Source organism: Rhinolophus ferrumequinum, chromosome 12 (genome assembly GCF_004115265.2).
Source record: "Rhinolophus ferrumequinum isolate MPI-CBG mRhiFer1 chromosome 12, mRhiFer1_v1.p, whole genome shotgun sequence".
Lineage (NCBI taxonomy): Eukaryota > Metazoa > Chordata > Mammalia > Chiroptera > Rhinolophidae > Rhinolophus > Rhinolophus ferrumequinum.
The window spans coordinates 47,222,739-47,245,934 of record NC_046295.1 but is presented as its reverse complement, the minus strand read 5'-3'; the positions used below and the strand labels follow the sequence as shown (position 1 = coordinate 47,245,934).

Genomic DNA, 23,196 nt, shown 5'->3' with positions numbered 1-23,196 from the left:
GAAAGAAAGAGTGAAATGATCTTATTTATTTAAAAAATGTATTATTCATGTTATATTTATACATATACTTTCGTTACTAGCTTTTCTCACTTAATATGTCATGAACATTTGACAGTCATTAAATATTCTTCTACAATATATCATGATTTTTAATGGTTGAATAATATTTATCCCAAGTACGTACCATTGTGTACTTTTTCCTATTGCTGCACATTTGTTTTCAACTTTTTCTTAATCTGAAAAGTTAAACAACAAAATGGAATTGTCGGACATATCTACTTATGCAGAAATCCTAAAGAAATTATCCCTCACCACTAAATAGTATACAGGTAAAATAAAATAAAAAGTATTACTATTATTTATCAAATTAACATGAAAAAGAGAAAAACTCATTTGTCTCAATAGATACCAAAAACTCCTCTGATGAAATGCAAAATCGAATCTTGATTTTAAACTTACAAAAAAATATGTAACAGGTTTCTACGTCCTTAACACAGTAACTATGATATAATTAAAGCCAAGAGCCAGTGCTATAAATACTAAAAAAGCACTTTGAAAAAAAGATTACAACGATTTTTTTCTTTTGACTGGTTTTTTCAATGACTGGTTCCAGTCATTACTTAGGTTTATGCTAATGAAAATGTGTCATATTTCATTGATTGTAAGACTCACCTATTTTTTTCACTTTTTATCATCTATTATGGCAGGATATGTTTTAAAACTGATGGCATGTCATAGTTTGACAGCTTTTTTTTTCTTGGTGGTATAAAAATAATGGTGTGTGTTACAGTTGATGGCATTTTAGATTTGATGAACTATGGTATAATGAAAAGGAAATAAAAGCAATAGGTATACAATATCACTTTCAATACTTGACATAATTATATACTAAGAAAACCAGCCAAAATATTCTTGAAGTATATATTTTAAAAACCTCCTGGAATCTCCAAATTCACAGAAGTGGAATATTAGTAAAATCTTTTTGTTTTTTCCTGAATGAATTACATTTTTTTTTTCGTCACAAAATTCCTATGCATAACCCCACACTAAAGGTTAACAGCCTCTTCAGTTTTCAGTAAGAGTTTATGTCTTACATAAAGGCTCCTTTTTTCTCACAAAAAAATTAATTTTTTGTGTGGTTTCTTAATTACTTCTTTGCATACATACCATGTTTCCCCGAAAATAAGACCTAGCCGGACCATCAGCTCTAATGCGTCTTTTGGAGCAAAAATTAATATAAGACCCAGTTTTATTTTATTATAATATAAGACCGGGTCTTTAGTATCATATTATGTCATGTCATGTCACATATCATATACCGGGGTCTTATATAATATAATATAATATCAGACCAGGTCTTACATTAATTTTTGCTCCAAAAGACGCATTAGAACTGATGGTCCAGCAACGTCTTATTTTCGGGGAAACACGGTAGTTGCTCACGGTGAAGAGCAAACATAGCAGAACACAAGAGATGATGTGTCTACTGAGCTTTGACCAGGTTCCTTTGCAAGCTAAGCAGCTCATTCCAGCACAACACACCAACTTCATAGTAGCAAAATGATAAATTAAATCTCAAATGAAACTATAAATTTAAACATGTGGAAGCCACAATCTTTGGTGAATGAGTTAAGCAAAGTAGCAGCACATCTGATGAAACAAAATCAAATGTGTCACTAATGAGATGAGATAATCTTATCATAGAATTTAGAATGTCTGGGTACAACACTTAAAGTCAAATGAGATTATTTTCAGAGAAAAGCCACGTTGCTGAAAGACCTTGGGGAAAATCTGAAGTACCTCAAGATTTAGTCAAATGATGACTGAATACGAGGGGTGCCAAAAAAATGCATACACATTTTAAGAGATGTTATCTATGTATTACTTTTTGAAGTTGAATTGAATTATGGTAGCAATGTGTAGTATGACATTTGCTCAAAGATGGCATTAATCGAATGCTAGTGTCACCATGCGACAGGCAGGACAGTCAAAGAAAATGGTGGAAGAACAGTTGTCGAAGTGGTATTTTGAAGTGGTATTTGAAATTCGAGAACATTGTGGAAGTACAACGACAATGGAGGCGTGAGTATGCAACAGAACCTTCAACACGCCTAACAATTGCACATATTTGTGATAAGTCTGAGATGCATGGTGCTATGTGTGATGTGCATAAGGGAAGAGCTGGGACGCCTCGCACAGCAACAAGTCCTGCTTTTTCTGCTCTGGTGTTGGAACAGTTTACACTCTCACCCCAGAAGTCTACCAGTGTTCGCCATAATCAGAAGTGTCTGGATGCTGACAGTAACCACTTTGAGCACCTCTGGTAATTGCAGAAGTCAAACGTGACTTGTATTCATTTTTTGTTATTGATATATATTGAGTATTACAATTTTAGTACAGTTTTTTCCTTTCTTAAAATGTGTATACATTTTTTTTGGCACCTTTTATATTTGAAGGTCTACCATTATTGTTAGACTTTGTCTCTCGAATTGGGACCAATGAGAAAAGTGCTAAGGGGACATAAAGAGGGACTTACTAGTGACAACTGCCAACAATAATATGAGAGGACCCAAGGGGACCCCCACAGTGAATGTGTTCTGGCAGAGGTTAAACGATAATTTACAATATTACAGAAGAGAGTCAAACATGGGATGGATAGTTTAATTCAGTAACCTTTAAAGTTTGCTCTATCCCTGTGGCCATGTAATTCTAGGGGGAAATGATTAGAATTAAAAAAAAAAAGTCTTCTAATTGACTACACCTGTTATCTGAATTATTACTCAGCTTATTTGAATATTTACATGTGATCAGTACTGTTTGGAATATGGTTGAAAATGCTAAAATATCCCTATTAGAGAGCAAATGGAATACAGAAGCAACAGAGGGAAGCAGAACCCAATAGTTAGGAAAGAAGGGGCTGGATTATAAAAGGCTTTACGAGCCTGGAAGGAGCAAAAAAGCATTGTGTGGGGTGGAATGACTGTTGAAGAATTAATTTGCTAAATGTTACTCATTGTAGCAGAACTTATTTAGTGTTCATTATTAAGCTGCATCATTTAGTTTTCTTTATAAAAATAAATTTTAAAAGCATATTGCAATTCCAGAAAACAAAGTTTGAGTCTGAACAAAAAATTTAATTTTCTCCTGAAATAATTCCCACCTCCCTGACAGAGAAACCTTGTTGCCTATCAGTTAAGGGGCAAATGGCCCTGCTGGGTACATTGTGTTTGTTAGATAAATACTTCATGAATTGGTTCTTCTGTAAATAATTCCCCTCTCCCTCCCCTAAACCTCAGAATTGGGGGGCCACCTAGACAACTTGACCGCCTATCCATCATGGTGCTAATGTTAGTGGTCTTATTAGGTGACCAACAGCAGAGGCACAAAATGAGGTATAAAATCAGGTAGGCTTTTCTGGGAGAGGGAACATAAGGGACCTATGTTAATTGAATCTCAAACACCATGTAATATACACATTTCACTATAATAATTTTAATAGCTTACAATTATTTATATTAATAAATTGAATATCCCCTCTAAGACTTATTATTTACCTTTTTTGAGAAATTACTTTGAGATTTGGTTACAGAGAGGTGATGAAAAGAAATATTTGGTAACGGAAACTAGAATAAAAGTAAAAAGGCAATTTCTAGTTCATTGTTGTTGTTTTCCAAGCTCATTTGTGAGAATCAAGGTACATTGCTAATAGAAGCATGTTATAATGTAGAAAGTGCCTAGGCTAGCCCCTGAACATCTAATTATCCTATGATACATATTAAGCATGTTACTTCGCATTAATTCAGCTATGCTAACCACCACATATAAAGTGTGAGTAAATACATTTGGATTTCCAAATTGAAAATATTTTGCCTTAGCAGAGGGAGTGGTGATGGCTGTGGATTTCGTCGTTTGGTGGATTTGGATTGGATGGAGGAGGATGCAGACCTTTAGCAACACCACAATCCTCCAAGTGTTCCGAACTGTTGCCCAGTTCCCTCCTGTTACACTGCATGTGGGCTTCACGTTCACTGGGGAGTGCGTGTGCTGTTTTAAGAGCTGTGATGTTTTCATTGATGCCTCTCTTCGGTTTCATTGTTGAGTACTACTTTCCTTGGAGCTATAGTAGAAGATAGAAGAATATTCTAGCAAAGGAAGAGATGTGTGGCTTCTGTAAGAAATATGTGTCCATGAGGACAATAGTATTGTGAAATGAATTTTGACATTTTTGGGGGTGTGTGATGCATATTTTTAGTGATTGGATATTTTAAGTGTACCTATCTAATAACCTCTTAAAAACATTTTGAGTAATAGGATTAAAAATGGACATTTTAAAAATCATTTTTTGTTGTTGTTGTTGGGTGGGGAATCACTTGTAAGGTCTACACCAGTCCTTCTGTGTACTCTCTGGATCGAGTAGTTGCCGGATTTCGAACACGAAGTCAGATGCTGCTGGGTCACATAGAAGAACAAGATGAAGTCCTCCACTACCAGTTTTCTGATAACAGTGATGATGAAGAATTAGAAGGCCAAGAGAAATCTGAAATGAGGTATGTGAAATACAGACTGATTTAATACATTTATAAATATATACAGATGTAGGCTTTTTTCATCAGAGTGTATGTTTTCCATTTAATATAACAACAGTAGGTAGTTTTTGCTAAATGTTCTGTTAACTAATGTACTACGAAACCAGTGTTTGAACACAAATCATCAGTCTTAAAGTTGAAAAATAATTTTACTTTTAGAGTTTTTATAGTTGTTGGATTTTAATTTTCAAAGAAAATGTTTTTGGATATCCTGATTCTGCTGCTAGAATGGCAACAAACATAATGAATTTTCCACTGGTTCCAACATGGGTGGGAATATTAGTAAAATTCTGTTTATTTTTATATAATTAACAATTCTTTAAACATTACTATCACTTTTTGAGGAAGTTAATTTGAAAGCAGATTAGCAAACACACACAAGTTACCTTTGATCCTGTTGTGTTTTTCTTTTAGACAGAGAAGTCGCTCATGGATTCAAAAGCCAGTCTCTGTTTGTCCTCTTGTTGAATTGAATGATATTGATGATCAAACACAAAAGTCAAGTTTGGGGAATGAAGGTACACAGACTTTCTTAAGTAATTTAGATCTCATGTTTATGAGACACTTCTCTTTCTCTTCAGTCAGTAATTGAAGAAGCATCTAGGAATCCTCAAAGGCGGGAACTTGGTAGGGAACTGGTCTATAACCAGTTAAGAAACTTATGCTAGAATGTAAATCAGTGCACTAGACCGAGGAAGTCTCACTATGAAAAAAAAAGTTCAGCTGAACCAAAACAGTGACAGAGTTGATTTACGTTCTAGTGTAAGATAGTAACAAAAAGTGCTGGCCCACACTCTGAGTAGTCTGCTGTAGATTACATTCTTCGATTACAATAAAACTAGAAGTTAATAGGAAAAAAGTTCAACCCTGTACCCACCTGGAGATTTTACATCTTTCTTAAATAACTCAAGTTAAAAACTCAAATTGTAGAATATCTACGGGCAATGAGAAACTGTATCAGAAACTAGGGAATATGACTAAAGCATATATATATAATTTTTTTTTTTTTTTTTAGGAAAGGAAAACTCTTACTATAAGCTAGAAAACTAAAGTCCCAATTGCTGTGCATTTTTTTCCTTTCTTTCCTTCCCTGTCTGTTTGTTTCTTCCTCTTTTGCTTCTAGACTGCTTCTGTGTCTGCTTTTCTTTTTTAGCTGTACTCCTGTTGAAAATTTTATGAGCAGATAGCTTTATTTCTGAGTTTTGTATCTTTTATTTTAAAGATTTAAAGATTGAATGTCTTCAGGAGAGTCAAGAGTTGAATTTGCGAAAATTAAGAAATTCAGAACTCATACTTACTGAAGCTAAACAAAAAATGAGAGAACTTACAATTAACATCAAGATGAAGGAAGATCTGATTAAAGAATTAATGAAAACAGGTAATAGTATCCTGTGAACCAGCTTATATAGGAAAGAAAAGCTTCTATTATAAAATTGTTTCTGACGTTGTAACATTTACTTTATTTAGCTTTTGGTATAACAAGGTGTGTTCCAGAGCCAATATGTGGAGGTTAGTTATTAAAAGGACTTTGTTTATTTTGGGATTCATCTATGAATTGTTCTAACCAGTGTGAATTCTGTGTTGAAACGCTGTGGCACTTCATGTTTTTTGCCACTTTTTAAGAAACATACTAGGCATCTGGCAATATGTATGAGATGTTTTACTAACTCATTTGAGTAATTATTTTTAATTATCAGTCTTCATTTTCTTGGATAGTTCATTTTTAACAATCAGAAACTTTATATTTAAGCATAGTTAATTTTTGTTTCTCTGAAGATGTAAGGATTTGTTCTTGAGAACTATTTTCTTAAGTGAGCCAAGGTTTTAGCTCTTCCCCTTGGTCTCAAATTCTGGCAGGTTTCGTGTATGCACCATAGCCTCTCCTCACTCTCAGCTATACACATATCAGACTTGCCCTAAAAAGCACGTCTCAAGCTTTTTGGGTACTGCACCCCTCAATATACTCAAATTGTGAGCCTTGACTACCTTGAAATTCAGTAAAGACTTGAAGGAATAAGAGATACCAGCAATTCTTTTCCCCACCTCCAATGAAAAACAACTCTGGTCACATTTAGGGGAACTGAAGGAAATATTATCTTGATTTTCTTCAAGGCCAATGCTGTAATCATACCCAGATTATATGAATTATGGTGAGTCCCCCTTACTCCTCTGTCAGTAAGGGGAAACCTGCCTTCCTGTTTCCCTCCTCTTTCCTGCAAGCTTGCCTTCTGGCTGTTGGACTTCCTTTCTCAACCTCCTCTCCCTAGTTGCTGTCCCAAAGTGTCTTCCTTCCTCATTCCCTGTGACGTATGTGCTGTGCATCACCCCAGCTCCAATATCCCAGAGAGTTAGTTGAGTTTGACCGTGCTCCTTCCTCACAGGCAGGACCCATGCCAGTAAACCTCTCTTAGGAGTATCCAGGGACTGATTTAGGGGTTGAAATAGCTTCTCCATTTCCAAGAGTTCAAGGTACTATCTGTTTTTCTTTCAGATAGATTATCCCACCTTGGCATATCTCACTAAACAAGCACACTTTTGTAGCCTGGCATCCACATCCTGGTTTCCTTAAAATAGAGGACACATAGAAGGTCCTCTTCTTACTCGTTAGAACCAAGGGAATTTTGGAACTTTCCTAAGGGCCCTTAGAGATGGTGACTAGTAAAAGTGTCAATGTGTGCTTCTCAAAGATGCCTCAATGAAAATTTCTCCTGAAGAGCAGCTACTCCAGCCAACAATAATGACAGTGACAACTTCAACTATAGTGTATTTCATCAATTCTAATACACATTTTTCACATTTTAATATCTCTGAAATCAGGATGCACCTTGCAATCAATGGCATCTTAGCATTTTATCATATGATTAGTGTAATTGGCACTGTACCTTTCTTCTTAGTGGTTCATAAAATATTGATGTGTTGAACACTTTATGAGGTCTTAGATTCATTAAAATACAGTAGTCGTATGTATTTTAAAGTTAGGTAATCAGAGTTGCAGGGCCAGAAAAAAACTCACAGCACATTTAGTTCAATAACAATTTTTTATTAAAAAATTAAGAGATTTTCAGTATAACAGTAAGACAAACTGTCCCTGGTGATTCATCCCATGACCTCTGGACTTATTTCTCACGGCCACCAGTTTGCTAATCTAGTTTAGGGACAATTGACTATTCAGACTGTCAAACTCAAGTTTTTAGGGTCAGTAGCTGGGCTTAGAATGAAGGGACATATAGAAATATCTTACTCTATTTTTCTCTGTGTTCTAAACATTCATAAGAAAAGCATTTAAAAATAATTCATCTTTAACAAGTTCAATGGAATGAAAAAGGAGAGGACGAATTCTAGATTAAAAGAGTCTTAAGAGATGTATCATGGACCTTGTTTGGATTGTGATTAAAATAAACCAACTGTAAAAGACATTTTGAGACAATTGTGGAAGTCTGAATTAGGACTGGTGTGTTAATGATATTTTGTATAGATGCTTATTGAAGTATGTATAGGTAAGAGGATATGACGTCTGGGATTTCTTTACAATTTTTTAAGCAAATTAAAACAAAAGAAAAAGGCATAGATGAAGCAACTGTGGCAAAATCTTGGTAACTTTTGAATCTAGATGATGAAGGTTCATTATATTATTTCCCTACTTTTTTTAGTGTGTTGAAAATTTTTCATAATAGTAAAAGAAAAAAAAGAATTCAGAGTGACAGATTATAGGAAGTCAAAGTGTAGTAAGCAAGAGGCCAAAGAATCACCCCAAATGTCCTTCTAACTGGAGTTTGATGCCAGCAGAGCTAAATTGCATACTCAGAATATCAGAAATGTCACACTAAAACACAGAAAAGAACCAGTGTGAAGATTGAATGCCACCATATGGAAACAGTCATTAAGGAACTAATTATTAAGAGGCCAAGTTGTGTTTGATGGGGATGGGTGGGGCAGCTGGTTTCTTAATGTGATGCCTTAAATAATTACGTTGCCCAGCTGGATTTTTAAGAGTAGAGTATTTTTATGTTTTTCATGTTTCACTTTTTATTTTATTTTATATAATTTATAATTATTTTTACTATTATTATTATGGTAAAGGTAATGATGCCAAGTCTGTAAGCAAACAGTATTCTCTGAAAGTAACAAAACTTGCACACGAAGCAGAACAGGCAAAAGTGGAATTAATTGAAACAGAAAAGCAACTACAGGAACTGGAAAATAAAGATCTTTCTGATGTTGCTTTGAAAGTAAAGTTACAGAAGGAGTTCCGTAAAAAGATGGATGCTGCAAAGTTAAAAGTCCAGGTAATTTTAAAAATGTACTTGAGAAAACTTGTTAAAACTTTTTGCTTTCGAGCATTCTTGTACCTGGTTAGGGAAGAAGGTAGGATTCAGTTTTTACCAGCAAGACAAACTGTATGGCAACTTTTCTATTCCAGAGTGCTGGTAGGTTTACATAATGTCAACCTTTGTAGTACATTTGTACATTCAAGAAGTATTTTAATCTTTTTATCAAAAACCATATGGTAAGAAATAAAAATAACCACAGAAATAGTGTCATTTTCTGAAGGACAAAAAATTAATGATTCAATAACACACATAAAACACCTGATACATATATGGCACTTTGTAGACACTCAAGAAATGATAACTATTTCAGAGTTTTCTGAGACCATAACTGATTGGTTTAAGAAAGGTTAATAACTTTGAGTACTGTATCTCATTCTTAATTTCCTAATGCTGAATTTAGCTATAACCTCAGAAATAGCTACAGTTAAAAATTGTATTCTGTGAGCAGTATTCCATTATGGAGATTTCGTGTAATGAAGCCATTTTCAGATGCTTTTGGTATGGTTAGAATGCTTTATTAGTCTGATTATAATGAATTTGCTAGAATGCCTTTTAAAATTTATTTGTATTCATAATTTGTTGTTTTCATATTGTTCCCACTTAGGTAGAATGGAATTGTAGGTAACTTCTTCATAAACATTGTTTGTTTATTTTTGAAACTGTTCCACAGTTATTTTCTTTCAGCAAGATAAGTGTTCACTGCATACCTCCTGTGTGCCAGGTCCTGTGCTACGTGGGAATGCAGAGGTGAACAGACCAAAAAAGTCCCTTCTCCTAGGGTTTTGTATTGACACCTCAAACATCTGAATATCTCCACTAAAATTTTTTACCTAAGTAGCCTCACAAGTCAACACCAACTTAAAATATCATGACTTGAATGTTTGAACTGATTAAAGGAGGACACAGTAGTTGTCTATGTCATACCTTCCACTTTATTTCAGAATACTTTCTTTTACTTATAGCAATACTCACCTCAGAGAGTGCTGGGATCAGTTTTTTTTCACTGCTTGACCCTTTAAATGAAGGCTGTGATGTCTAACAGAGCACTCATTTTAACAAAATATTAGTAGAACAAAGTAACTATTGTTTATTATGAAATTTTATTTATGATTTCATAGTTTTATATTCTAGCTTCAATTCTGATTATAATTCATATCATACTCCATGTTAAGTAATAACCCGATTATTGCTTTTCCAAGGAGGTTATTATATTTATCCTATGCATCTACTGTTTAAGCCTTGTTTATGGATTTAGCAGAGATTATTTTTATATATTCTGTATTTCACACAACTAAAATGGTTGAGATTGAAAGATTATTAATAGGGTTTGTGAATCATTGTGTTTTTATTTTCCATGTTTTTTGCACATCCTTTTCTCCTAGGCTTCTGATAAGGAAAGGAAAGAAGACACAGAACTTAAGTTAAGCTCAAAAGGAACATCTCAAACTGAAACAAGACTCCCATGTAGTTTTAGAAATTTCTGTGCCTTTGACATATCCAGGCAAAACTGGTGGGGATGATAAAGCTGATGAAGGTGGTGGGGAGGCGCAGGAGGATGGTAGCTACCAGTTGTTAAGTGTCTACAAAGTGCCATCGATGTGCCAGGTGTTTTGTATTACTTAATCCTTATTTAATCCTTTGAAGTAGGTATTTTTACCTCATCAATAAATGAGGAAACTAAGGTATAGAAAGGTAAAATAACTTATTCAAGGTCACATAATTGAGATAACAGTAAAGATTTTCAGATTCTAACATATACCATTTTAAATATTGAAATACTAGCGTTTTTTGTATAACGTAGTTATTTCAGTTTGTAAAATAATTTTTTTATTTTAAAAATCTAAAATCTGTATTCATGTCTAGATATATATAGTTATTTGCTGCATCAGTATTTTAATGCTAACAGGTGCACTTTTAAGCATTTGTGGAATAAGTGCAAAGACAATGGCAACCTATCTGACTTTTAAATAAGATTTCCAGTACTTATACTGGTATTTTCAATATTATTTGGAGAATACACTAAAATACTAGTATTAATCATTTTTGCTCCAGTATTGGAATTACTGTCAAAATTAAATATAAGTTCAGTTTTGTACTGTTTTAATTTTCACCATGTATATATATCTTTAATTAAAATACTCATTAATAAAAAGCAAAGAGATCAATTTTGTTCTGTTTGGCTGTCAGCATCACGAAGTCTCATCATTCGTTTTATCTGGTGAAAATTCTGGTGTTTGCCAAGTTGTAAAAGTAGAAATATAGAAAACAACTGTGAATCTATCAAAAATGAATTAAAATCTAGGCAAAATGCCTATCCTTGCCTATGAATTAAAAGTTTGTTTACTTGAGATTTGTGAGAGATGCAATTTTTCATTTTGAAATATTCTGTATGATCCCAGGTTTTACAGAAGAAGCAACAAAATAGTAAGAAATTGGCATCACTTTCGATTCAAAATGAGAAACGTGCTAATGAACTAGAGCAGAGTGTAGATCACATGAAATACCAGAAGGTACAGCTACAAAAAAGACTTCAAGAAGAAAATGAAAAAAGGAAGCAACTGGATACAGAAATTAAGCGGGATCAACAGAAAATCAAAGTAATATTGTCGTACTTTCCTGCTAAGCATAATACGGAATGTTAAATGTCTCAGCACTAAGGAAGCTAAGGTCACGATTCATTTGGCCTGTCTTTGGCTACTGTCCTTATTCACTTTAAAGCTTTGTCCATCTACATAGTAAAACCTATTTATTGAATTCTGAGTACTGTCTTGAAGGTTTTGACTTCACAAAAGAAAGTTCAGTGATACCATTTCTCAGACTAGGGCCTTTAGTTGCGGCTGTCAAAAACAAGTAACAGAGGATGCCAAAAAAATGTATGCACATTGCTTTTTTATAAATATGCCCATGGCGAAACAGCGATTGAGTAGAGTTGAATTGTTCTTTTATTAGTTTCAGGCGTACAAAGCAACATAAAAGATATTTATACCTTTCACAAAGTGATAACCCCCTCCCCCAAGCTACTATCTCTCTGACATTTTTTGTAACTATTTTAATACCATTGATTATCTTCCTTATGCTCTACTACACCTCCTGTGACTATATATATGCCTATATATGTATACATTTTTTTCTTTCATTTTTATATTTCTTATAGTTGATACGCAGTATTATTCTACTTCAGCTTCAGTTGTACAGTGCATTGGTCAGGCATCTACACAGTCTATGAAGTGATCACCTTGATCAGTCCAGTGTGCATCTGGCACCTTATATAATCTGTACAACATTACTGAGTATATTCCCCAGTCTGTATTTCCTGTCCCCATGACTATATTGTCTACTAATTTGCTCTTTCTAATCCCTTCACCTTCTCCCCCAGCCCCTCCCTCCTCCTGTCTAGGAACCAACAGTTTTCCTATTTCTCTGAGTCTGTTTCTGTTTTGTTTGCTCATTTAATCTGTTCTAAATTTAGATTCCACATATAAGTGAGATTATATGGTGTTTGTCTTTCTCAGTCTGACTTATTTCACTTAGCATAATATTTTTTTTTTAGCATAATATTCTTAAGGTCCATCCATGTTGTTGAAAATGGTAAGATTTCATTCTTTGTTATGGCTGCGTAATACTCCATTGTATAAATGTACCATAGTTTCTGTATCCAGTCATCTATCAGTGGGCATTTCTGTTGTTTCCATATCTTGGCTATTGTGAATAGCACTGCAGTAAACATAGGGGTGCGTATATTTTTTTGAATTAGTTTTTGGATTTCTCTGGATAGATACCCAGAAGTGGAATAGCTGGGTCATAAGGTAGTTCCATTTTCAATTTTTTAAGTTATTTCCATACCGTTTTCCATAGTGGCTGTGCCAGTCTGCTATTTCACCAGTAGTGCACGAGGGTTCCCTTTTCTCTGTATCCTCACCAACACTTGTTATTTGTTGATTTATTGATTATAGCCACTGACAGGAGTGAGGTGGTATTTCATTGTGGTTTTTATTTGCATTTCTCTAATGATTAGTGACGTTGAGCATTTTTTCATATGTCTGTTGGTCAACTGTATGCCCTCTTTTAGAGAAATGTCTCTTCATGTCCTCTGCCCATTTTTTAATAGGGTTGTTTGTGTTTTTTTTGGTATTGAGTTGGTGAGTTTTTTAGAAATTTTGGATATTAACCCCTTATCTGATGTATCATTGGCAAATATCTTCTCCCACTCAGCAGGATGCCTTTTTGTTTTATTGATGGTTTCCTTTGCTGTGAAAAAACTTTTTAGTTTGATGTAATCCCACATGTTTATTTTTTCTTTCGCTTCCCTTGCCCGAGGAGATATATCAGTAAAAATATTACTAAAGGTAATGTCTGTGAATTGACTTCCAATATTTTCTTCTAGGAGTTTCCTGGTTTTGGGTCTTACATTTAAGTCTTTAATCCATTCTGAATTTATTCTTGTATATGGCATAAGAAGGTGGTCGAGTTTCATTTTTTTGTATGTATCCGTCCAGTTTTCCCAGCATCATTTATTAAATAGACTGTCTTTACCTCAATGTAAATTCTTGCTTCCATTGTCATAGATTAAATGACCATATAGGCATGGATTTATTTCTGGGCTGTCTATTCTGTTCCATTGATCTACGTGTCTGTTTTTATGCCAGTATCATGCTCTTTTGATTACTGTAGCCTTGTAGTATGATTTGATGTCAGGTAGCATGATACCTCCCACTTTGTTCTCATTTCTCAAGACTGCCAAGGCTATCTGGGTTTTTTTATGGTTCCATATAAATTTTAGGATTATTTGTTCTAATTCTGTGAAAAATGCCATTGGTAATTTGATAGGGATTGTGTTGAATTTATATATTGCCTTGGGTGGTATGGACTATACACATTTTAAGTATTGAAATCGTAATGCTCAATGTATACCAGTAACAAAAGATGAATACAAATCATGTGTATACATTTTTTTTGGCACCCCCTGTATATAAAGCCAACTTTCTAAATAACTGTCCAACTTTCCAACATTTGAATAGGGCTTCCCATTTTCAGAGTGCTTTGTCCATGTGCCGGCATAGAAAGAAGTACAAGGAAAAATGGTACCATTTCATTCACAGTGAGCACAAGAGAGATCAGACCTGTACCCTTTGCAGTCCTAGGGATTGGGATAGGGAGGAACTAGTGGTGTCAGCCTAGGCTCTGGAGCCAGGCGAGCATACGTTCAAATCCCAGCTCTCTCAGTTCCTAGGTGGATCATTTATTGAGAAAATCACTTACCCTCTTGGAGTCTGTTTGTTCATATCTATAATGGTCTTAATCACACTTGCCTCACAGGGCTCTTTTGGAAAAAGAGGAGGATAATAACGATCATAACAGCAACAGTAACAAACACTTACCTAGCACTACATACCAGTCTCTTCTGTTGAAATGTTAAGCCAAATCCAAAGCTTGGAACATAATTGGAGATTTCCTAGATATTTAATGTTGGAATATAATTTATTCTCAGACCTTAAAAAAAATCATAGAATTTAGCAATGGAAGGGAACTTAAAAAGCATTTAAGCCAAATTACTGATTCTTTTTTTAACAGCTTTATTGAGATATACTTTACCCATTTAAAAGTATGTAATTCAACTTAAAAAGCATTTAAGCCAAATTACTGATTCTTTTTTTAACAGCTTTATTGAGATATACTTTACCCATTTAAAGTATGTATTAATTTTTATAACTTGTAAAAATATATAACATGAAATTTATCATTTTAATCATGCTTAATTGTACAGTTCGGTGGCATTTAATTACATTCACAATATTGTGCAACCATCACCACCATCTGTTTCCAAAACTTTTTCATCACCCTAAACATACTCTGTAACCATTAAGCAATGACTCCCTAATCCCTCCTTCCCCACCAGCCCCTGGTAACTTCTGATCTATTTATGTCTCTGTGAATTTGCCTAGACTACATATTTCATAAAAGTGGAATCATACACTATTTGTCCTGTGTCTGGCTTATTTCACTTAGCATAATTTTTTTAAGGTTCATCTACATTGTAGCATGTATCAGAACTTCATTCCATTTTATGGCTGAGTAATATTCCATTATATGCATATACCACGTTTTGTTGAGCCATTCATTTGTTGATAGACACTTGGGTTTTCTCTGCCTTTTGGTTATTGTGAATAATGCTGCAATAAACATTGGCATACAAGTAATTTTACTTTATTTGTTTAAGTCCCTGCTTTCAGGTCTTTTGTAATTGAAATACCCAGGAGTGGAATTGCTGGGTCATGTGGTAATTCTATACTTAGCTTTTTGAGGAGACACTAACTGTTTTTGATAGTGGCAGCACCATTTTACATTCTCACCAGCAATGTATGAGGGTTCCAATTTCTTTCACATCTTCATCAACACTTGTTATTTTCTATTTCTTTTTATTGTAATCATCCAGGCACATGTGAAGTGGTATTTCACTGTGCTTTTGATTTGCACTAATGATGTTGAGCATCTTTTCATGTGCTTATTGGCCATTTGTATATCTTCTTTGGAGAAATGTCTATTCAAGTTCTTTGTCTACTTTTTAATTGGTTGTCTTTTTGTTGTTGAGTTGTAGGAGTTCTTTATGTATTCTGTACATTAAACCCTGTTAGATACATGACTTCCAAATATTTTATCCCATTCTGTAGGTTGTCTTTAAACTTTCTTGATAATATTCTTTGATATACCAAAGTTCTTAATTTTCATGAAGTCTAATTTATCTATTTTTTATTTTGTAACTTGTGCTTTTGGTGTCATGTCTAAGAATCCATTGCCAAATCTAAAATTACGACGACTTACCCCTATTTTTTTTAAAAGAATTTTATGGCTTTAGCTCTTATATTTAGTAGGTCGTTGATCCATATTTAGTTAGTTTTTGTACATGGTCTGAGGTAGGGGTCCAACTTCATTCTTTGCATGTAGAAATCCAGTTGTCCTAGCACCATCTGTTGAAGAGACTGTTTTTCCCCACTGAATGAACTTGGTACCTTTGTCAAAAATCAATTGGCTATAGATTTATGGATTTATTTCTAAACTCTCAATTCTATTCCACATGTCTATATGGCTATCCTTATGCCAGTACCACACTGTTTTGATTACTGTGGCTTTGTAGTAAGTTTTGAAATTAGGAAGTAGTCTTCCAACTTTGTTCTTCCTTTCAAGTTTGTTGGCTATTTCAGGTCAGGTCCCTTGCAATTCTGTATGAATTTAAAGATCAACTTTTTCATTTCTGCAAAAAAGGCCACTGGAATTTTGATATGGATTGCATTGAATTTGTAGGTCTCTTAGGGCAGTAGTGAAATCATGACAACATAAAGTCTTGCTATCCATGAGCATGGAGTGTCTTTCCATTTATTTAGGTCTTCTTTAATTTCTTTCAACAATGTTTTATAATTTTCAGTGTATCAGTCTTCCTTGGTTAAATTTATTCCCGGATATTTTATTCTTTTAGATGTTATTGTACATGGAATTGCTTTCTAATTTCCTTGAGTTACTCATCAGTAATAATAATAATAATAATAATAATAATAATAATTGCAGTAATTAAGATTTATTGATCTCTTCAGTCAATACTATGCTAAGCACTGATGTGCTTTATCTCAGTTAATTCTTTTTTTCTCCTATATTTCCAACTTTTCCTTTTCTCCTAGAATCTTTCTTTAAACATCTTAGATTTTTTTCTCATCCTAAAATTATCCTCCTTCAGCCTTATACTACTCTCTCTTCTCCCCTTTATAACCAAACTTTTCGGAAAAGTTTAATGCATTGTTTCTGTTTTCTCTGCTTCCATTCATTCTCTTATCCTCTCCACTCTGGCTTCTTGCTCCTGACTCTACCATCCATTTCTCAGCTCTGCAGAGTTCACTAGTGCTCTGTCACTAACATCTTTATCTTAACACCTCAGTTGCATCTAGCACAGTTTACTACTCCCTCCATGATGAAATATTTTTCCTTTTGCCTTTGTGAAATTATTTTCTCCTTGTGTTTTTCTGTTTCTGATTGCTTGTTGTCTATCTTTCCTAGCTCATCCTACACTATCAGTCCTTTACATATGGAAATTCCTCAAGGCTCTAGTCTGGGCCTTCTAATCTTCTATACTCTGTCCCAGGTGACGTCATCTTTTTCCATGGCTGCAGTTAAACTCCGACAACTTCCAAATGTAATCTTAATCCAAGATTTGCTCTTTGAGCTCTGGATTCATATTTATAACCACTGATATCTTTATTAGTTGTCCTATAGATGAGTTTATGATCGTCCTTACTTATCTCCCCACTACCCCCCCTCCCTGCTCCCTTCATGGAGAAGAAAATACAGTTTTCTAATGTGCCTTATATGATATCTCAGTCTATTCAGCTGGGTAAGCTAGAAATTTGGCAGTCATCTTTGATTCTTTCCTCTTCCTCATCTTCCATATCCAATGAACCACTAAGTCCTATAGATTGTATCTTCCAAATATCTTGAATCTGTTCGATTCTGATCTCTATTGCCAACAACCTAGTCTGTTAACAGTCCTGCTTCCAATGTGAGGATCCGGCCTGCCTGTCAGACTTGCGGTCTTTGGGTCTCAGCTTCTCATCTCTCATAAGCTAGGGCTTAAACCAACAAGACGTAGTACTCTTTAACTATGCTTAGGGAAAAGAGAAAACTCTTGGTCAGAGTGCATACACTGCTGAAATGTAACTCTGCCTGTAACTTAACTTTTTACGTTCTTATGTAGGACAGTTTTGTTCCTTTAGCCTCATTTCATATTGTAGGGAAATGACCCATTTAAGGGGGAGAATGAGTATTCTAGAAAAAGGAACAGTCTTCCCCAAAGATATATTGAAGTTTGCACTATTTCATGCAAAAACAGAAACCCTGCTCATTGTCCTAACGGTCATCTTGCCCTCTGATTGGAGCTAGCTTTCTGACACTCTGTTGGTCCATTTTCTACTCACCTAAGCCATTTCCAGAGAATATTACAACTTCTGCATAGGTTCTCCTTAGAGCAGCAGTTCTTAACTGAAGTCCGTGGATGAACTATAAAGAAAAGGTATGGGAACCCCTGAAATTGTGGAACATAGTATGATCTTGGGCTTTTTCTCTAAGTACCAATTTCTTCATCTATAAAATGGAGTTTATAATAATCCTATCTCATAGGATTATTGTTAGGATTAGATAGGATACTTATAGATGTAAAAAGCTTAGCACAGTGCCTGGCAGTTATTTTAATATTATAACGGGGATTATAATATAAGATAAAGGAAGTAATGTCTACTGCAACATATAGAAGAGAGAACTGCAGTATTCTTTTAAAGCATATCTGGAAGAATAGGAATAGCAGAGAGTAAGCTCCAAGTATAAGGTGCCTCTATTTCAGCATCCTGAAGTTGCTGTAACTATGATGGGAAAAATTATAATAACTATGAACTGTAGATCTAGGGAAGCATAAAAAAATTGATGGGTAGTAAATATAATAGGGTCCAGATTCACTCATAATGCATCTCAGGTGGGCATATAAAATTTATTTAGTCTACAGCAGACCTGCTATATGACACCCTCCATCCGGCCTAATCCATGTCATAATTGCTGGAAATGTGTAACTAACCAAATGTCTAGTTTGTTTAAACCTTTTCTAATTTAAACATTTCCTTTAAATAATTCTCAGCTCTCTTGAACAAGAATATTCAGTCTCTTAGCCTGTCTCCCTGTGCTTCTCTCCCTAAGTTGGAATCCGATATATGTGGTGGTCGGGTGTCTAGCTTTTACTGCGTCCTATGGAGTTGAGGGGGAGTGGCCTCCTGAGTTTCAGGTGGTCCATAGAGGTGACTGGCTGGAATCTGCTCTCCCTTTCCCTGCTGGCCCCTGACGATGTAACCCGTGGCTGGTATAACTCATCGTCTGGTGTTGCTTTCACCTTAGAACATGGAGGTGCTTTGACTTCATCTCATCTCCTAATGGCATTATAAATCCCTGTTGAGGTGACTAGGTCTTCCATCTAGCTCGCTAACCTTGTGGCCTATACTCACCTTCAGCTTTGGGGTCAATTCTGCACACTAATGGACTCCCATTGACTCTCAACTCAGGATCCACATTACCAGAGGCTGAGGGGTCCAATTAGACCCTTTTTCCTGAATGCACTTCTCTGCTCTTCAGCAAGGCTGGGCAGGCCCATGTGGGTGTGGAGCCTCTGCACTGCAGTCTGTGTTCTCTTCCTCTGCCTCCAGTGGTACCTTTACTTATCACTCCCTTTCTGGGCCAAAACTTAAGAGAAGAAAATTGTGACACACATCTTTCTTACTGTCTCTTTTCTTCTTTCTTCTGTTCCTAGAGATGGATCATGGTAGACTTTTTACTTCCTTTGTACTTCTGAAATTACCTGAGAGAAAGGTATAATTTTTCTTTTATTACTAATTTATTATAGCCCAATACTTTTTAAAAACATGAACTAGTAGAAAAATGAAATAAAAATTAAAATATACTATAAAAGTCCATCTTTTACTTATTAGATTCAACAGACATAAAATTATTCAGTCATATTGCTATAAGAATTTCTAAACACTTTCAGTTCATGAACTTACCCATCATGGACCAGTAAGCGAGTAAGTGGACTGGCCCACTTTGATTTATGGCCTCCTTCCTGATTCCTGCTAAGCTTTAGCAGTGACCGTGGCATCTTCTCTAAACTGTAGGAGAGTACCGTGAGCATAGGGCCTCTTGACTTGACTCTTAAAATGTGAATGGCAACTAAAGGAATTTGGAAAATACTCTTCACAGGACCAGGATCTGTCTTGCAAGGCTATTCTCATGCTCATAATCTGATTTCTTTGAATGCCAGAAATGAAATATTACTTTTCTTTTTACATTTCTACTGTCATAAATTCTAAACCCCCATGGCAGATGGGTACCTGGGGTGGACTAACTGAAGGTAATGAGCTCAGACAGGCAGAAAAGGAAACCCCATTTATAATTTTCAAACTCTTATCCCTGTTATACTAATTTGTAATACTGGGAAAGAATGAAAGAAATACTTAGTTTTGTTAGTAACCCTGATTTTTGCTGGAGATTTTATTGCTTCAGTGAGGGGCTAATGTTATTTTCTTCTCAAATAGCCCTAACCTTCATCTACTCTCTTTTTTGTAACTAAGAAAGCAAATACTAAGAAAATGATTATTGCATAAATATTTAATGATGGCCGTATAGTAAAAGCCATAAGGTGTTTTTGATTTCTGTTTTCTACAGGAACTAAAGTTAAAAACAGAACTGGAAGAAGGTCTAAAACTGAAAGCTGAGGACCTTGATGCATTGAAGATGAAAAGGAGAAAAGGTTCGTTTGGAAATATAGACCAACTTCAGGTTTGTCGATTCTATCTAGTGTTTTCTAGTTTTCCTTCTATTTCACGATTGTCTAAATAGAGGTAAAAAATGGTGAACTCTGAATAAAATCTTTAAACACTATATTTTGCCACTTCAGCACAAAATTTCTAATATTCTGAAACTTTTCTGTTATTAAAAAATTACTTTCTCATCCAGAAATGTGCTGTATTCTTATTTCAATAGAAATGGGCTTATTTGAATGCTGTAGAATGTAAACATGAAATCCATGTTCACTAGATTATATTTACTCCCATGCCAAAACAGGTTTATTCTCATGGCAACAGATATACTTCTAAAAGTCAGAGCTCTCCATTACAATATAACCAAATTGTTTATGCACCATATGTAATATATTAAAAAGCTATTGTTTTAGTACCACATCAGAAAAATCCATAAACTAATATAAAAATTCAAAGAAACAAAATTTAATTGTATATCAATTCAAAATGGCAGTTCTAAAAATCTTACAGAAAGAAAAATACTGTACTTAACATTGTAATTACCCTCAAATGCAAATATATCACCTTAATTCTAAAAAATTTATTTATTTACTCTCTCTTCCTTAATTTTGTATATTACATTGTAATAGTAAAATTTAGGACATGAAAGCACAGCAGGTGCTCAAATAATGTAATTTCATTCAACATTGTTTCATAATAATGTTGATGAAATGCCGTAAGAATTTAACTCTTGTTTATATCAAGTAGCCTATGGTAAAATTGGTTTCATCATATGTAGTTTTGCGTAAAGTCGCAGAACCTACTGACGATGTTAAGTGAGAATTTACTGTATTCCCAGTTACTTATTTTACTACTGTTTTTTAGAAATTGGTTAAAGAGCATTTCTGGGTGGAAAAGTTATGTGAAGGAGTAAGAGAGGTAGGAATGTACAAAGTAGTGAGACCTGTTTTTAAAATGTTAAGGATCTAAATTTTAAATCAATAGAGTAATAAAAAGATTTCTGCAGCTTACACTGACATGTCGGGTTAAAAACGAAAACACTTCATGTTTTTTAATGTTGCAAAATAAAAACCCATTTTCCAGAATTTGACTCTTAAGCAAGGACAAGATTATAAATTAATATGAGTGTCCATAGAGCTTAAAATAGGATATTGATTTGATAGGAAATTCCTTTATAAAAAGAAAGTATTTAAAATTAGAATGGTATGGCAGGAACGTTTGCTATAAAAAGAGGAAAGAGAAATCAAGAAATTTTCAGAAAATTTACTAAGAACAGTGAATTACACAAATGATAACCTTTATTTTATCAGATGCAGAAAAATCCATTTATTATTGTTTCCCTAAAAAACCTGTAATATATTAGCAGACTCCTACCCATTCTTCAAAACACAGGTAAAATATTACCTATTCTGTGGTGCTGGCTGACATTTCTTTCATTTCTCAGAACCAATTCATTTGTGCTTACATGATATCTAGGAGTTAGCGTTTATTATCAACAATCATATTTTGTTGTTGTTGTTGTTCTTTCCTGTTGGAATGGAGCTTTCAAAAGATGTTTGTTGGTCATCTTTCAAACCCCACTCAGTCAAGGAATGTAGAATGTGTTTAATTACTAGACTTCACAGGGTCTAATATATGGACTTTTTACGGTATAGCTGGATATAACAAACTATAGTTTCTATAGTTGCTCTGGGATATTCTTTCTGTCCTTAAAAACTGTAGAACTATTTTAGGCTTCCGTAATATGTGGATGTGACAGTGATATAGGACAGATATCTAGGTCTGGATGGAAGACTGCATAGCTCTGGGTCTACTTTGCCATGACCACTTTGCTCTTTATTTTCTCATGCATATTTACAATTTTGTTGTCTTAATGTAGATTTCTAGGAGCTGTTTTTATCAGCCTTGAGAAAAACTGGAAAACAGTACTATATTGATTTGTTTTCTTATTATTTGTTGTTTAGTTGACATTGCTCCATTACTACGTCCACAGTGCAAGTAGCGCTTGGTTGAGTTCATCTTACACAGACAAATTCCATTCATATTTTTGTTTATACTTGTTTCTGGGTATCCTTAATACAAGAGAGTATTAAGATACTTATTTTGGAAGTCTTTCTGACTCTATTTTGTTTTGTAATTACGTATTTGATGTTGACAGGCTACACTGCAGAGTGGATTTCCATGTTTCATCATCTGTCTTCCACTGTGTGTATTCATTTATTCACTTCATTGATTAATGGATTGAATCAGGCATTCATTCAGTCATTTATTTACCATTTTATTGAAGACCAGTCATGGGCCAGGCAGTATACTGGGCATGGGGAATAGAAAGGTGAGAAGTACAGTTCCGCAATCAATCAAGGAGCTCAAGTTGGGGAGACAGATTGTAGAGCAACCAGCAGTGTATAAGTGCTGTGATGGACGTATGCACCTCTACGACAGAAAAAAGATTCCCAGTGTGTTCTCAGAACCAAGTCCTAATACATGTAAAGAAAATCGTCAGCCCTTTTTTGGTCAACCTAAAAAATTCCAGACTTGAACATATTTGGGGAGTAAATTTTAATTCCTTATAAAACAACACAGAGAGATGTTAACTGGAACAACATACTTCTTAACAGTTTTAGACAGGAACAGTATTTTATCTGACTGGTAGTTTTTAAATGTGCATTTAAGGTGTTTCATCCAATCTGAAATTATATTACTACAATATCAATTCTATGGAAGAAAAAAAACCAAATAACATGTCTTTGGAATTTTCATGTAGAAATTGGATGAGCAAAATAAATGGTTAGATGAAGAAGTAGAGAAAGTTCTGAACCAACGCCAAGAATTAGAGCACCTGGAAGAAGACTTAAAGAAACGGGAAGCCATAGTTTCTAAGAAGGGGGCACTATTAAAGGAGAAGAGCCACCTGGAAAATAAGAAGTTGAGATCTAGTCAGGT

The 23,196-nt window shown here is 34.5% G+C and overlaps 1 protein-coding gene across 5 annotated transcripts in view; it reads left to right on the top strand.

Annotated features, from left to right (window-relative positions):
- Window positions 1-23,196, top strand: part of KIF27 (kinesin family member 27) — a 74,284-nt gene that overhangs the window by 29,897 nt on the left and 21,191 nt on the right. For all 5 annotated transcript variants that reach the window (XM_033124085.1, XM_033124083.1, XM_033124086.1 and 2 more), the window contains 7 exons: window positions 4,378-4,547; window positions 5,001-5,104; window positions 5,809-5,964; window positions 8,667-8,872; window positions 11,317-11,514; window positions 20,159-20,272; window positions 23,018-23,194. In XM_033124085.1, coding sequence (XP_032979976.1) covers window positions 4,378-4,547; window positions 5,001-5,104; window positions 5,809-5,964; window positions 8,667-8,872; window positions 11,317-11,514; window positions 20,159-20,272; window positions 23,018-23,194 — 1,125 coding nt within the window. The remainder of the gene's footprint in view (window positions 1-4,377; window positions 4,548-5,000; window positions 5,105-5,808; window positions 5,965-8,666; window positions 8,873-11,316; window positions 11,515-20,158; window positions 20,273-23,017; window positions 23,195-23,196) is intronic.